At 46.1% G+C, this 17,662-nt stretch overlaps 1 protein-coding gene across 1 annotated transcript in view; it reads right to left on the bottom strand.

The window, feature by feature from the left end:
- The window catches only part of LOC110503641 (transmembrane protein 145), a 41,865-nt gene extending 26,222 nt beyond the window's left edge, over positions 1-15,643 (bottom strand). The window contains exon 1 of the mRNA XM_036969608.1: positions 15,348-15,643. Coding sequence (XP_036825503.1) covers positions 15,348-15,452 — 105 coding nt within the window. The 5' untranslated portion in view covers positions 15,453-15,643. The remainder of the gene's footprint in view (positions 1-15,347) is intronic.
- Positions 15,644-17,662: the final 2,019 nt, after the last annotated feature.

Here is a 17,662-nt window from a genome sequence, read left to right as displayed (position 1 = left end):
ATCAAGAGGCCTAACTTCCAGACCTGCAGCACTACATACTGCACTTCAATGTATTTTATTGTCCTAGATTGTATTGTCCTAGGCTAAAGGTGTGTCCATGACTACAGAGCAGTCACAAAGGAGGAGAGGTGGTGGGACTGGGGGCTGTGCCTGGGGTATATCATATGACTGCCCAAGGACTGTGAAAGACCCCCTTGTTAGGCTCAGACACACACACCAAACCTCCATTTCCCCCATTATTGTCATAGCAACTGCCACATGCTGCCCGAGTTTGCAGCTGCCATAGAAACCATGAAAGTCACCGCACTCTCTCAGAAATACACACTCCTTTCTACTTCCTTCTCTCTTTCGCATGCACACACACACACACACACACACACACACACACACCCCCCCCCCCTGTAAATTAATCTGTGTTGCACAGACATATTAATCTAGTTTTAAACCCTCCAGGCCAAACAGGTTAACGTCTTTCCATTTGTATTGACCATCTCTCTCGCTCTAGGTGTCTTTCTGTCCTTCTGTATCTACGACCTCTTCTCTATCTGGCTGTCTTTCTGTATCTACGACCTCTTCTCTATCTGGCTGTCTTTCTGTATCTACGACCTCTTCTCTATCTGGCTGTCTTTCTGTATCTACGACCTCTTCTCTATCTGGCTGTCCTTCTGTATCTACGACCTCTTCTCTATCTGGCTGTCTTTCTGTCCTTCTGTATCTACGACCTCTTCTCTATCTGGCTGTCTTTCTGTCTTTCTGTATCTATGACCTCTTCTCTATCTGGCTGTCTTTCTGTCCTTCTGTATCTACAACCTCTTCTCTATCTGGCTGCCTTTCTGTCCTTCTGTATCTACGACCTCTTCTCTATCTGGCTGTCTTTCTGTCCTTCTGTATCTACGACCTCTTCTCTATCTGGCTGTCTTTCTGTCCTTCTGTTTCTACGACCTCTTCTCTATCTGGCTGTCTTTCTGTCCTTCTGTATCTACGACCTCTTCTTTATCTGTATTAACCTGTTCTGTCTACCCTACCTACTCTGTCTACCCTACCTGTTCTGTCTACCCTACCTGTTCTGTCTACCCTACCTGTATAACCTGTTCTGTCTACCCTACCTGCTCTGTCCACCCTACCTGTATTAAGCTGTTCTGTCTACCCTACCTACTCTGTCTACCCTACCTGTATTAACCTGTTCTGTCTACCCTACATGCTCTGTCTACCCTACCTGTATTAACTTGTTCTGTCTACCCTACCTGCTCTGTCTACCCTACCTGTATTAACCTGTTCTGTCTACCCTACCTACTCTGTCTACCCTACCTCGTTCAGCTTTGTCTCCTAAACTATGTCCTTTTCTCAAACTCAGAACCTAAACAAATCCTCATATCAACAGGCATATATCACATCCACCCTATCTTGACAAGATCACAGACACACATTGACTGGCACACAGACATTGTGGAGCCAAGAGATACACGCTTGACCTCTCTCCGGCCCAAGTAACTTAGTCCTGACAGAGAACAGATAACTGCAAACCCCGCCACAGTATTATACAAAAATAACATTCTGATGAGAAGTAACTTACAAACATATGATGAATATAAAATATCTTACCTATGTTACCAACTAATTCTGATTATTCCACAACACTACCCTACCTACTCTGTCTACCCTACCTGTATTAACCTGTTCTGTCTACCCTACCTGTATTAACCTGTTCTGTCTACCCTACCTGCAGTCACATGCTCTGTCTACACTACCTGTATTAACCTGTTCTGTCTACCCTACCTACTCTGTCTACCCTACCTGCAGTCACCTGTTCCGTCTACCCTACCTGCTCTGTTTACCCTACCTGTAGTCACCTGCTCTGTCTACCCTACCTGCAGTCACCTGCTCTGTCTACCCTACCTGCTCTGTCTACCTTACCTGCAGTCATGTGTGTTGTCTACCCTAACTGCTCTGTCTACCCTACCTGCTCTGTCTACCCTACCTACAGTCACCTGCTCTGTCTACCCTACCTGCTGTGACTACCCTAACTGCTCTGTCTACCCTACCTGCTCTGTCTACCCTACCTACAGTCACCTGCTCTGTCTACCCTACCTGCTCTGTCTACCCTACCTGCTCTGTCTACCCTACCTGCAGTCACCTGCTCTGTCTACCCTACCTGCTCTGTCTACCCTACCTGCTCTGTCTACCCTACCTGCAGTCACCTGCTCTGTCTACCCCACCTGCAGTCACCTGCTCTGTCTATTCTACCCTCTCTGTCTACCCTACCTGCAGTCACCTGCTCTGTCTACCCTACCTGCTCTGTCTACCCCACCTGCAGTCACCTGCTCTGTCTACCCTACCTCCTCTGTCTACCCTACCTGCAGTCACCTGCTCTGTCTACCCTACCTGCTCTGTATAACCTACCTGCTCTGTCTACCCTACCTGCAGTCACCTGCTCTGTCTACCCTATCTGCTCTGTCTACCCTACCTGCAGTCACCTGCTCTGTCTACCCTACCTGCTCTGTCTACCCTACCTGCAGTCACCTGCTCTGTCTACCCTACCTGCTCTGTATAACCTACCTGCTCTGTCTACCCTACCTGCAGTCACCTGCTCTGTCTACCCCACCTGCAGTCACCTGCTCTGTCTATTCTACCCTCTCTGTCTACCCTACCTGCAGTCACCTGCTCTGTCTACCCTACCTGCTCTGTCTACCCTACCTGCAGTCACCTGCTCTGTCTACCCTACCTGCTCTGTCTACCCTACCTGCAGTCACCTGCTCTGTCTACCCTACCTCCTCTGTCTACCCTACCTGCAGTCACCTGTGCTGTCTAGACAGCCTCATTAATTACTGTTGTCACGTTGCTTAACTAAAAAACAATGCTAATAGCAGGACACCCTCAGATTCAAAGTCCAACACACGGTGTAAAAAAAATGCTCACCTGCTCTGTCTACCCTACCTGCTCTGTCTACCCTACATGCTCTGTCTACCCTACATGCTCTGTCTACCCTACATGCTCTGTCTACCCTACCTGCAGTCACCTGCTCTTTCTACCCTACCTGCTCTGTATAACCTACCTGCTCTGTCTACCCTACCTGCAGTCACCTGCTCTTTCTACCCTACCTGCTCTGTATAACCTACCTGCTCTGTCTACCCTACATGCTCTGTCTACCCTACATGCTCTGTCTACCCTACATGCTCTGTCTACCCTACCTGCAGTCACCTGCTCTTTCTACCCTACCTGCAGTCACCTGCTCTTTCTACCCTACCTGCAGTCACCTGCTCTTTCTACCCTACCTGCTCTGTATAACCTACCTGCTCTGTCTACCCTACCTGCAGTCACCTGCTCTGTCTACCCCACCTACAGTCACCTGCTCTGTCTACCCTACCCTCTCTGTCTACCCTACCTGCAGTCACCTTCTCTGTCTACCCTATCTGCTCTGTCTACCCTACCTGCAGTCACCTTCTCTGTCTACCCTATCTGCTCTGTCTACCCTACCTGCAGTCACCTGCTCTGTCTACCCTACCCTCTCTGTCTACCCTACCTGCAGTCACCTGCTCCGTCTACCCTACATGCTCTGCCTACCCTACCTGCAGTCACCTGCTCTGTCGACCCTACCTGCAGTCACCTGCTCTGTCTACCCTACCCTCTCTGTCTACCCTACCTGCAGTCACCTGCTCCGTCTACCCTACATGCTCTGCCTACCCTACCTGCAGTCACCTGCTCTGTCGACCCTACCTGCAGTCACCTGCCCTGTGTAACCTACCTGCTCTGTCTACCCTACCTGCAGTCACCTGCTCTGCCTACCCCACCTGCAGTCATCTGTGTTGTCTACCCTACCTGCTCTGTCTACACTACCTGCAGTCACCTGCTCTGTCTACCCTACCTTCTCTGTCTACCCTACCTGCAGTCACCTGCTCTGTCTACCCTACCTGCTCTCTCTACCCTATCTGCAGTCACCTGCTCTGTCTACCCTACCTGCTCTCTCTACCCTATCTGCAGTCACCTGCTCTGTCTACCCTACCTGCAGTCACCTGCTCTGTCTACCCTACCTGCAGTCACCTGCTCTGTCTACCCTACCTGCTCTGTCTACCCTACCTGCAGTCACCTGCTCTTTCTACCCTACCTGCAGTCACCTGCTCTTTCTACCCTACCTGCTCTGTATAACCTACCTGCTCTGTCTACCCTACCTGCAGTCACCTGCTCTGTCTACCCCACCTGCAGTCACCTGCTCTGTCTACCCTATCTGCTCTGTCTACCCTACCTGCAGTCACCTGCTCTGTCTACCCTATCTGCTCTGTCTACCCTACCTGCTCTGTCTACCCTACATGCTCTGTCTACCCTACCCTCTCTGTCTACCCTACCTGCAGTCACCTGCTCTGTCTACCCTATCTGCTCTGTCTACCCTACCTGCTCTGTCTACCCTACCTGTAATCACCTGCTCTGTCTACCTTACCTGCTCTGTCTACCCTACCTGCAGTCACCTGCTCTGTCTACCCTACCTGCTCTGTCTACCCTACCTGCAGTCACCTGTGCTGTCTAGACAGCCTCATTAATTACTGTTGTCACGTTGCTTAACTAAAAAACAATGCTAACAGCAGGATACCCTCGGATTCAAAGTCCAACACACGGTGTAAAAAAAATGCACCCCCCTCCCCAATTTTACAAATATTTGTTTACGCCCACAAATAACATTAACTGTAGTGAACCTGTGTTTATAAACATGGGATAACGACTTATTTTGAGGCACAGTCGAAACCAGGTAGGGCTACGGGCCAGAAGGTTGACGGTTCGCTAACCACCACAGAAGAGCTCACTCTCCCTGGCGGTTTCATTACACTACGATCAGAGCTGGGCGAAGACAATGATCAGCTAGGGGGGGAATTAGATTTAATATTTTGATTCCATATTTATAATTATATAAAATATATGCAATTCATTTTCCATCAACAGGTTTCTGTGCCAATGCACCACACAACCAATAAATAAAGCATGCCGACTTCGGGCACTTCAATGTCATGGTTTGCGTTTTCAACAGCAGAATACATAGATTATGTCAATCTCAACAAACAGAAAATACATCCCTCCTTACCTTGTAGGCTTGCCCAGTATTGAAGATTTGGCTTGACAATCTCTGATTGTCATCAAACTTTTTGGTGTTTTGTAACAGATATCTCTTGATTGAATTGATTGATTGATTTTATTTGTCAGTAAAAAGTATATATATATATACACAGTATCCTTGTCAATTCAACGTCTGTATTGAAGCGTTAGATTCTAGGTGAGTGAGGAATAGCCGCTCGGATTGGAGAGGAGGCAGAGCACGAGTTAAAGTTTCCTGAATAACTGGGCTTGTCTGGAGCATATGTTTCGGTTAGCTGGTAATTGCTGGCTTTAGGCCAATAAAATGTATTAAAAGCCGTGAAGGTTCAGACCAGTTCGTAAGGGTTTTGTTTCATTTGGAGCAATTTTCTTTGTTTGCCACAATATAATATCCTGCTCCTATTTAAAAAATTTACTTTCTTTTGATGTTACCCTAATAAAGTTTAGAAACTTGTGTGAAGGTTTGATGTGGCTATTAGCATATTATACTGCAGGCCTATGATATTAAGGGGGTGCGCACCGACACTCCAACTGACACCAACAGTTGAACTTGAGGTGAGGAAAAATATTTTAGGCCTACCAGAGTTACTCCCATAACCTTACAATACAATGGTTATCTTTATAAAAAAATATTAGGATAAAAAACTAACAAAGTAGACTCCTTCTGTACGCCTATATCTCTATAGCAGACGCAGTAGGCTAGCCTAGGATAATGAAACGCATTCTGGTGTCATAGCATAGCACCGGCATATATATATATATATATATCTGCCTAAGTTTCTCTTCCTTTATATAAATAGTTTATATTAATATTAAATCAAACTATTTGCCACATGCGCCGAATACAAGTGTAGAACTTACCGGGAAATGCTTACTTACAAGCCCTTAACCAACAGTGTAGACTTTACCGTGAAATGCTTACTTACAAGCCCTTAACCAACAGTGTAGAACTTACCGTGAAATGCTTACTTACAAGCCCTTAACCAACAGTGTAGACTTTACCGTGAAATGCTTACTTACAAGCCCTTAACCAACAGTGTAGACCTTACCGTGAAATGCTTACTTACAAGCCCTTAACCAACAGTGTAGACTTTACCGTGAAATGCTTACTTACAAGCCCTTAACCAACAGTGTAGACTTTACCGTGAAATGCTTACTTACAAGCCCTTAACCAACAGTGTAGACTTTACCGTGAAATGCTTACTTACAAGCCCTTAACCAACAGTGTAGACCTTACCGTGAAATGCTTACTTACAAGCCCTTAACCAACAGTGCAGTTCAAGAAGAAGAAAATATTTACCAAGTAGGCTAAAATAAAAAGTAATACTAAAAAGTAACACAATAAGAATAAAAATAACGAGGCTATATACAGGGGGCACCGGTACCGAGTCAGTGTGCAGGGTTATAGGCTAGTTGAGGTAATCTGTACATGTAGCTGGGGGCAAAGTGACTATGCATAGATAATAAACAAACAGGAAGTAGGAGCAGTGTACAAGAGAGAGGGGGGGGGGAAGGGGGTCAATGTCTGACAATTTTATGGGCTTTCCTCTTGACACCGCTTATTATATAAGTCTATAGGCCTAAGCATGCAATGCCCAGATGGATTTAGTACTCAAATCTCTGACAGCTGAACCATGAGGTGGACAATTATTATTTAAGGAAAGTAAAAACCAATAAAACAATAAGCTATAAAGCTTTGTAATGCTACACATCTACACACAAGGAAATGGCTCATTTGGCCAATATCCCTGGTTTATTGGTGACGCCGGTTGTGTGGGTGACGCCGGTTGTGTGGGTGACGCCGGTTGTGTGGGTGGGTGACGCCGGTTGTGTGGGTGGGTGACGCCCTAATGGGTTAAGCACCCAATGCATATGGATTTCTCAAAAGTCCAATAAATAAAAATCTGTTCCATCTCCAAGGCATTATTAGTCGAACACCAAATATTTTTGTAAATGTCTCGCTCTGTTGGTGGTGGGGGCACCTGATTCAGCTTCCCTGCACACCGAGTAGGCCACGTGTTCACATTTTGAACCATTTCACATGTCTGAAGGTATAAACTCTGCCTTCCTGGCGGGCCCAGGGGTAGCAAATCAAGTGCACTATAGGCCTACAACTGGCCAATCAGATGGCTCAGATGACTGTGTCTGCAGTAATGTAGCAGGCGTAAAAGAAAGCTACAGCAAAGTTGATACTGGGGGATTTATAAACTTTAAAAGCATGACCAGAAAGAGACTGTCAACGAATACAGCAAACAGCTGCTGTTTTGATGAGTGACTCCATGTTTAAGTTCTTACTTAGAACTGTCAACACTTTCTATTCAACACTATTATTAACACTACCATAAAATGTGTGTTTTCCCTACTGCCACTCACAATACAACCAGCACTGCAACTGCAATGAATGAGTAGGAAAATGTATCGATAGGCTTGCGTTGTTATTATTGGTGGCTTGGGTCTTCTTTCTTGGGTCATAGGAATAACAAAATACATTTGTGCATGAGGCAGAAATAATGTGGTGTGACTCGAGTTTCGTCATCAGCTGGAAGACGGCGTCCCTTTTGGGTCAGTGTCAGCTGAGGAAAGGGAGAGCGGCGAGACGTTGAGAGGCAGACCCTCAGTCTGCTGCCCTCACCCTCTGCTGAGACTGACCATCAGATGCAGGCTCCATCAGCCCGGTAAAAAAAAGCGTGATCATATGGTCTTACTCAAATGTTAAAATATCTGTTTTTTAAACGGTCCGAGAAGAACAACAATGCATTGGCAAGGCAATTCAAGCAAAGCTAACATGCGGTAATAATGTTTTGGGCCTATAGCCTACTGCTCAAATCTCATTACTACACTATTGTTTCATTAGGTTAATGTTGCATAGGCTTACATTTTTTAAGTAACGGAAAAAAAACAATTTGAACAGTAGATTTTGACTCAAAGTGATCTTGACTCAAAAAAGTTGAGACCACTGCTATAGCCTATTACAGATCTGGACAAACAATCCACCTACCACTATTGTCACTTCGGCTCCCGAGTGGCGCAGCGGTCTAAGGCACTGCATCTCAGTGCTAGAGGCGTCATTTCCACGGTCGTAACTTTAATGGGGAAAAAACGACAGGCACAAGAGTATGAAAGAGTCGAAGAAGTCAAATTAAAGCAATCACTGCAGCAAGATTTAAGTGACAAATTGATTTTGCACTCCTCAAACAGGAAATATATGGCTGAAAAAAGATCCTCAGGTGGGGGGGGGGGCATGCGCTTAAGGAACAGAAAGGGAATAGAGCCTAACAGTGTTTCTGAGCAGGTCAGTCCAGTCTAGCCCCAATCCATGCAGTTCAGTGTAAGCCCAGAAGGCACCTGTAGTCCTGCACTAGGCCCAGTCAGTGGAGAGTAGTAGGGAAACAGGAGCAGTGGAACAGTGGATGGGGTGTCAACCTTAATCCCCCTTAGTCCTCTCATTACCCCACAGCCACTGCATTGTGACGCAGAGACATTGAGCCAGTGTGTGTGCATGTGTATGTGTGTGTGTGTGTGTGTGTTAGACAGCCCATTAATCAAGTGCTAGGCCTCGATGCAGTATCCGGTCACTACAGCGGTCACTACTACTCCCTCTATCTCTGTCCCTCTCTTACCCCTCTGTCTGTCCCTCCTTTCCTCGATCTCTCTCTCTCTCTCCCTTCCTCTTTACCTCTCTCTCCCTGTCCCTTCCTCTCTATCTCTCCCCGCTCTCATTGTCCCTCCCTTCCTATTTCCCTCTCTCTTCGTCTCTCCCCCTCTCTCCAGAACCCGGTTTGCTTGCTAAACCTCATTAACAATTAATTACCAATCAACTATAGTCAAGTCACCCCTGGACCTCTCAATGATTCATTAGTAAGGTTACACAACGGTGCAACACAAACACACTCACTTGCCTCAACATACTCACAGCCACATGAAATCACAATCACACACAAACATAAATAAACTAAAAAACCTAACCTATAACCCTCCCCACCATCACTGAACCTGAACCTACCTATAATCCTCCCCACCATCACTGAACCTGAACATACCTATCTATAATCCTCCCCACCATCACTGAACCTGAACCTACCTATAATCCTCCCCACCATCACTGAACCTGAACATACCCATCTATAATCCTCCCCACCATCACTGAACCTGAACATACCTATAATCCTCCCCACCATCACTGAACCTGAACCTACCTATAATCCTCCCCACCATCACTGAACCTGAACATACCTATCTATAATCCTCCCCACCATCACTGAACCTGAACATACCCATCTATAATCCTCCCCACCATCACTGAACCTGAACATACCTATAATCCTCCCCACCATCACTGAACCTGAACCTACCTATAATCCTCCCCACCATCACTGAACCTGAACCTACCTATAATCCTCCCCACCATCACTGAACCTGAACATACCTATCTATAATCCTCCCCACCATCACTGAACCTGAACCTACCTATAATCCTCCCCACCATCACTGAACCTGAACATACCCATCTATAATCCTCCCCACCATCACTGAACCTGAACATACCTATAATCCTCCCCACCATCACTGAACCTGAACCTACCTATAATCCTCCCCACCATCACTGAACCTGAACATACCTATCTATAATCCTCCCCACCATCACTGAACCTGAACATACCTATAACCCTCCCCACCATCACTGAACCTGATCATACCTATAACCCTCCCCACCATCACTGAACCTGAACCTACCTATAATCCTCCCCACCATCACTGAACCTGAACCTACCTATAATCCTCCCCACCATCACTGAACCTGAACATACCTATCTATAATCCTCCCCACCATCACTGAACCTGAACATACCTATAACCCTCCCCACCATCACTGAACCTGAACCTACCTATAATCCTCCCCACCATCACTGAACCTGAACCTACCTATAATCCTCCCCACCATCACTGAACCTGAACATACCTATCTATAATCCTCCCCACCATCACTGAACCTGAACCTACCTATAATCCTCCCCACCATCACTGAACCTGAACATACCTATCTATAATCCTCCCCACCATCACTGAACCTGATCATACCTATAATCCTCCCCACCATCACTGAACCTGAACCTACCTATAATCCTCCCCACCATCACTGAACCTGAACATACCTATCTATAATCCTCCCCACCATCACTGAACCTGAACATACCTATAACCCTCCCCACCATCACTGAACCTGATCATACCTATAACCCTCCCCACCATCACTGAACCTGAACCTACCTATAATCCTCCCCACCATCACTGAACCTGATCATACCTATAACCCTCCCCACCATCACTGAACCTGAACCTACCTATAATCCTCCCCACCATCACTGAACCTGAACATACCTATCTATAATCCTCCCCACCATCACTGAACCTGAACATACCTATAATCCTCCCCACCATCACTGAACCTGAACCTACCTATAATCCTCCCCACAATCACTGAACCTGAACATACCTATAATCCTCCCCACCATCACTGAACCTGAACATACCTATAATCCTCCCCACCATCACTGAACCTGATCACACCTATAATCCTCCCCACCATCACTGAACCTGAACATACCTATAATCCTCCCCACCATCACTGAACCTGAACATACCTATAATCCTCCCCACCATCACTGAACCTGAACATACCTATCTATAATCCTCCCCACCATCACTGAACCTGATCATACCTATAATCCTCCCCACCATCACTGAACCTGATCACACCTATAATCCTCCCCACTATCACTGAACCTGAACATACCTATCTATAATCCTCCCCACCATAACTGAACCTGATCATACCTATAATCCTCCCCACCATCACTGAACCTGATCACACCTATAATCCTCCCCACCATCACTGAACCTGAACATACCTATAATCCTCCCCACCATCACTGAACCTGATCACACCTATAATCCTCCCCACCATCACTGAACCTGAACATACCTATAATCCTCCCCACCATCACTGAACCTGAACATACCTATAATCCTCCCCACCATCACTGAACCTGAACATACCTATCTATAATCCTCCCCACCATCACTGAACCTGATCATACCTATAATCCTCCCCACCATCACTGAACCTGATCACACCTATAATCCTCCCCACTATCACTGAACCTGAACATACCTATCTATAATCCTCCCCACCATAACTGAACCTGATCATACCTATAATCCTCCCCACCATCACTGAACCTGATCACACCTATAATCCTCCCCACCATCACTGAACCTGAACATACCTATAATCCTCCCCACCATCACTGAACCTGAACATACCTATAATCCTCCCCACCATCACTGAACCTGAACATACCTATCTATAATCCTCCCCACCATCACTGAACCTGAACATACCTATAATCCTCCCCACCATCACTGAACCTGAACATACCTATAATCCTCCAAACCATCACTGAACCTGAACCTACCTATAATCCTCCCCACCATCACTGAACCTGAACATGCCTATAATCCTCCCCACTATCACTGAACCTGATCATACCTATAATCCTCCCCACCATCACTGAACCTGATCATACCTACAATCCTCCCCACCATCACTGAACCTGAACATACCTATAATCCTCCCAACCATCACTGAACCTGAACATACCAATAATCCTCCCCACCATCACTGAACCTGAACATACCTATAATCCTCCAAACCATCACTGAACCTGAACATACCTATAATCCTCCCCACCATCACTGAACCTGAACATGCCTATAACCCTCCCCACTATCACTGAACCTGATCATACCTATAATCCTCCCCACCATCACTGAACCTGATCATACCTATAATTCTCCCCACCATCACTGAACCTGATCATACCTATAATCCTCCCCACCATCACTGAACCTGAACATACCTATAATCCTCCCCACCATCACTGAACCTGATCATACCTATACTCCTCCCCACCATCACTGAACCTGAACATACCTATAATCCTCCCCACCATCACTGAACCTGAACATACCTATCTATAATCCTCCCCACCATCACTGAACCTGAACATACCTATCTATAATCCTCCCCACCATCACTGAACCTGAACATACCTATAATCCTCCCCACCATCACTGAACCTGAACATACCTATAATCCTCCCCACCATCACTGAACCTGAACATACCTATCTATAATCCTCCCCACCATCACTGAACCTGAACATACCTATCTATAATCACTGAACCTGAACACCTGAACCTGAACCACCATCACTGAACCTGAACATACCTATAATCCTCCCCACCATCACTGAACCTGAACATGCCTTGCCTGCTGATTTGATATGTTGTACAGTCGTGGCCAAAAGTTTTGAGAATGACACAAATATTAATTTCCACAAAGTTTGCTGCTTCAGTGTCTTTAGATATTTTTGTCAGATGTTACTATGGAATACTGAAGTATAATTACAAGCATTTCATAAGTGTCAAAGGCTTTTATTGACAATTACATGAAGTTGATGCAAAGAGTCAATATTTGCAGTGTTGACCCTTCTTTTTCAATACCTCTGCAATCCGCCCTGGCGTCCTGTCAATTAACTTCTGGGCCACACTGATTGCAGCCCATTCTTGCATAATCAAGTGGGGTTTTGTTTGTCCACAAGCCTCTTGAGGATTGACCACAAGTTCTCAATGGGATTAAGGCCTTGGGGGTTTCCTGGCCATGGACCCAAAATATCGATGTTTTGTTCCCCGAGCCACTTATCACTTTTACCTTAAGGCAAGGTGCTCCATCATGCTGGGAAAGGCATTGTTTGTCACCAAACTGTTCCTGGATGGTTGGGAGAAGTTGCTCTAGGAGGATGTGTTGGTACCATTCTTTATTCATGGCTGTGTTCTTAGGCAAAATTGTGAGTGAGCCCACTCCCTTGGCTGAGAAGCAACCCCAGACATGAATTGTCTCAGGATGCTTTACTGTTGGCATGACACAGGACTGATGGTAGCGCTCACCTTGTCTTCTCCGGACAAGCTTTATTTCGGGTGCCCCAAACAATCGGAAAGGGGATTCATCAGAGAAAATGACTTTACCCCAGTCCTCAGCAGTCCAATCCCTGTAACTTTTGCAGAATATCAGTCTGTCCCTGATGTTTTTCCTGGAGAGAAGTGGCTTCTTTGCTGCCCTTCTTGACACCAGGCCATCCTCCACTGTGTGTGCAGATGCACTCACACCTGCCTGCTGCCATTCCTGAGCAAGCTCTGTACTGGTGGTGCCCCGATCCCGCAGCTGAATCAACTTTAGGAGACGGTCCTGGCGCTTGCTGGACTTTCTTGGGCACCCTGAAGCCTTCTTCACAACAATTGAACCGCTCTCCTTGAAGTTCTTTTTGTGCAAAGCAATGATGACGGCACGTGTTTCCTTGCAGGTAACCATGATTGACAGAGGAGGAACAATAATTCCAAGCACCACCCTCCTTTTGAAGCTTCCAGTCTGTTATTCGAACTCAATCAGCATGACAGAGTGATCTCCAGCCTTTTCCTCGTCAACACTCACACCTGTGTTAACGAGAGACTCACTGACATGAAGTCAGCTGGTCCTTTTCTGGCAGGACTGAAATGTAGTGTAAATGTTTTTGGGGGATTCAGTTCATTTGCATGGCAAAGAGGGACTTTGCAATTAATTGCAATCCATCTGATCACTCTTCATAACATTCTGGAGTATATGCAAATTGCCATCACACAAACTGAGGCAGCAGATTTTGTGAAAATGAATATTTGTGTCATTCTCAAAACTTTTGGCCACGACTGTACTCTACTGTGACTTTGAGGTGGAGGAGTGAGGCCATGTGTGTGTGTGACCTTGGGTGGGAGTCCGCAGACAAGACTGATGTGTTGAACAATCCCACTGGACAACACACACACACTATATCAACATGTCCAGATGAGTGTTGTTTCAGTCCATTCAGAGCAGTGACATGGTGTTTGAGGGAAGACACAGCCCTGGTTCAGACTAACACACACCATGTAAGAGAAGAGAGTATAGAGTACGTCTGGCATGAGCTGGGGATCTAATATGGTTTATGTTATTCATAAGCATTTCTGATATCATACACTAGTGTATTTAGCTAGTTAACTATATTATAGTTAGTCAATTTTCAATAGCTATTGATTGGAAGCCACATGATCTGATAATAAGCCTAAGTGTTTCTACATATGATATTGATTGATTGAATTTATTAGGCCATTTTTTTGAAATACATAAGGGAGCTCCAGCCGGTGACACCTCCACATACAATAAGAAAATCATCAAGGATAACACAATAAAGCTTAAAAGCTTATTTCCATTGTGGTCCTTCTGAAGAGGGAAGGGGGAAGAGGGAATTAATTATATTGTGTAGGACAGGTGTTAGCCTACTTTATGAGTCATGAATGTCATGGGTTAAATATCACACCTGATCATCAAACTGTTATGCAGAAGTGGGACACTTAAAAGAGCTGAGATGAGAAGAGTTATGAGAGAGCTCAGTGCACGGGATAGTCGCGGCTGGCACAGATCTGTCTGGTGCACTTTACACTGGCCCGACCTATAATGCGGTCACTCACAGCAGGGCATGGGGACAATATGAGCACAACATCTAAACGCAGAAGGAATCAATAGCAACAGATACATTAAATCAGATAATAATATCTTTGAGATTCATAACAGATTGATATCAAAAGACAACGTTTTATATTGATAGGCTAGTGTTAAGTGTTGGAGCACGGCTGATGTGAGATGAGGAGGACCTATAATAAACTACATGTGACGTGAGCGACAACTGAAGTACACCTGTAACGGCGGGGTTACCGTTATTATATGCGAATTATGGATGTGAGTTATTTTGGTTACAGTGTAGGATATCACCAACACTTGGCGCTATCACAAAGAAAAATAAATGCTAGATGGATTTGCAAGGCACATTCTCGTAAACATCCACAGCTTGCTTCTACCGGTTGGTGAGAGCCACAAACAGAGCCAGAACGATGTAGATAGAAATACGCTCACTCTGACACGCATAGAGATGCGCACAAATAAAAGGCAGTATGGACATCCTGTAACATCTTGGAGAAATTGCTTGATTTGGAATAAAAATGAGCAGGCAATTTCGGAGCGCGTCACACTCACAATATAATATAAACACGGAAAGGCTTTAGGCTAAATGAGAAGGCGCTGCCGAGTCTTATAATGGTGTCATTGTCACAAGTGATAAATTAGGTATCAAACACCTTACCTCCTTGGTGTTGACGATACCTCTCACGTATTTCCCCAGAACCGAGCCAACGCAGAGAACGCTGGACACCACAGCCAGACACAAAAGTCTCTCGCAAACCTCCATCTTATCCTAGAATTTCTCTACTCAGTGGTCGTCCCGGCCCCCCTTCCCAATCAACTGGAATGCAGGAAACGACAGTATCGGAGAAGGAAGCAGAGAAGACACAGGGCGCGCGTTCTCGTCTTTTGCCGATGCATGTGGCCCCAATATTTCAGCTGTGAGCGCGCTTTGGATAATCGCCTCTACTCCTTCCCCACTCACTGGAAACAGAGGCAGAATGCGCGTTCTCGCTCTCAGATTGCGACACATTCAAGAGACATACATCAATCATTCACGTTTAAATGAATTTGTTACCTATTTGGTCAAACATTTTCGATGAGTGGGGTTTTCACTCACATTATAGGCCTGTTGTTCACTCTTAGCCTAGGCCTATAGAATCGAACAAGACTAATAGGCTACACCTTCTAAAACAACTACACAAATCAATGTAAATCATCACACCATGGATAGGCTACATGATTTTCACATGTTCAGATAAAAGTTTAATGGAAGTAATGGAAATTAATGGAAGTTTCTTTGTAATTTTGTCTTGTCTGGTTTTTCTTTATTTTTATTATTTTCTACATTGTATAATAATAGTGAAGACTGGAATAACGCACCAGGCTCTCTCTCCATCTCCTCCCTCCAGGTTCTCTCTCTAGTCCGGAGCCGCCAGAGCCGCCCATCACTCCGGAGCCGCCAGAGCCGCTGGCAGTCCGGAGCCTCCCGCCTGTCCGGCGCCGCCAGAGCCTCCCGCCTGTCCGGCGCCGCCAGAGCCTCCCGCCTGTCCGGCACCGGCAGAGCCTCCCGCCTGTCCGGCGCCGCCAGAGCCTCCCGCCTGTCCGGCGCCGCCAGAGCCTCCCGCCTGTCTAACGCCGCCAGAGCCTCCCGCCTGTCCGGCGCCGCCAGAGCCTCCCGCCTGTCCGGCGCCGCCAGAGCCTCCCGCCAGTCCGGAGCCGCCAGAGCCTCCCGCCAGTCCGGAGCCGCCAGGGTGTATGTTTCATGATTAACGACTCATGGTGTAATTGTAACAACATACAGGAATTGAAGTCCTTTTGTTCAGCTGACCTAGAATTCCTCACAATCAAATGCTGAGCGTATTATCTCCCAAGAGAACTCTCCTTGGTTATCGTCACAGCCATGTATATCCCCCCGCATGCAGATATCAAGTCGGCCATCAAGGAACGTCACTGGACTTTATGCATACTGGAAACCATATGTCCCGAGGCTGCATTTATTGTAGCTGGGGATTTTAACAAAGCTAATTTGAGAACAAGGCTACCTAAATTCTCTCAGCATATCGATTGCAGTACACGAGCGAGTAACACGCCCAACCATTGCTACTCTAACTTCTGTGACGCATGCAATGCCCTCCCCTGCCCTCCTTTTGGCAAATCTGAACATGATTCCATCTTGTTGCTCCCCTGCTACAGGCAGAAACTAAAACAGGAAATGCCCATGCTTAGATCTAGCCAACATTGGTCTGACCAATCAGATTCCACGCTTCAAGACCGCTTCGCTCATGTGGACTGGGATATGTGTCATGTAGCCTCAGACAATAACATTGACATATACGCTGACTCGGTGAGTGAGTTTATAAGGAAGTGTATAGGAGATGTTGTACCCACTATTAAAACCTTCCCTAACCAGAAACCGTGGATTGATGGCAGCATTTGTGCAAAACTGAAGACACGTACCACCACATTTAATCGTGGCATGGCACTGGAAACATGGCCGAATACAAACAGTGTAGTTATTCCCGCCGTAAGACAATCAAACAAGCAAAGCATCAGTATAGCGACAAAGTGGAGTCGCAATTCAACGGCTCAAATACAAGATGTGGCAGGGTCTACAGACAATCACAGATTACAAAAAGAAAACAAGCCCCATCGCGGACATCGACATCTTGCTTCCAGACAAATTAAACAACCTTTTTGCATGCTTTGAGGACAATACAGTGCCACCGATGCGGCCCGCTACCAAAGACTGTGGGCTCTCCCCCTCATGGCCGACGTGGGTAACACATTTAAACCCTCGCAAAGCTGCCGGCTGCCGTCCTCAGAGCATGCGCAGACCAGCTGGCTGGTGTGTTTTATGGATATATTCAATCAATCCTTGTCCAAGTCTGCTGCCCCCACAAGCTTCAAGATGACCACCTTGTTCCTGTTCCCAAGAAAGCTAAGGTAACTGAACTAAATGACTATTCACCTCCATCACCATGAAATGCTTTCAGA

The sequence above is a fragment of the Oncorhynchus mykiss genome, chromosome 3, assembly GCF_013265735.2.
Source record: "Oncorhynchus mykiss isolate Arlee chromosome 3, USDA_OmykA_1.1, whole genome shotgun sequence".
Classification (NCBI taxonomy): Eukaryota; Metazoa; Chordata; class Actinopteri; order Salmoniformes; family Salmonidae; genus Oncorhynchus; species Oncorhynchus mykiss.
The sequence above is the reverse complement of the archived record's forward strand: the minus strand, read 5'-3'. Positions and strand labels throughout refer to the sequence as shown.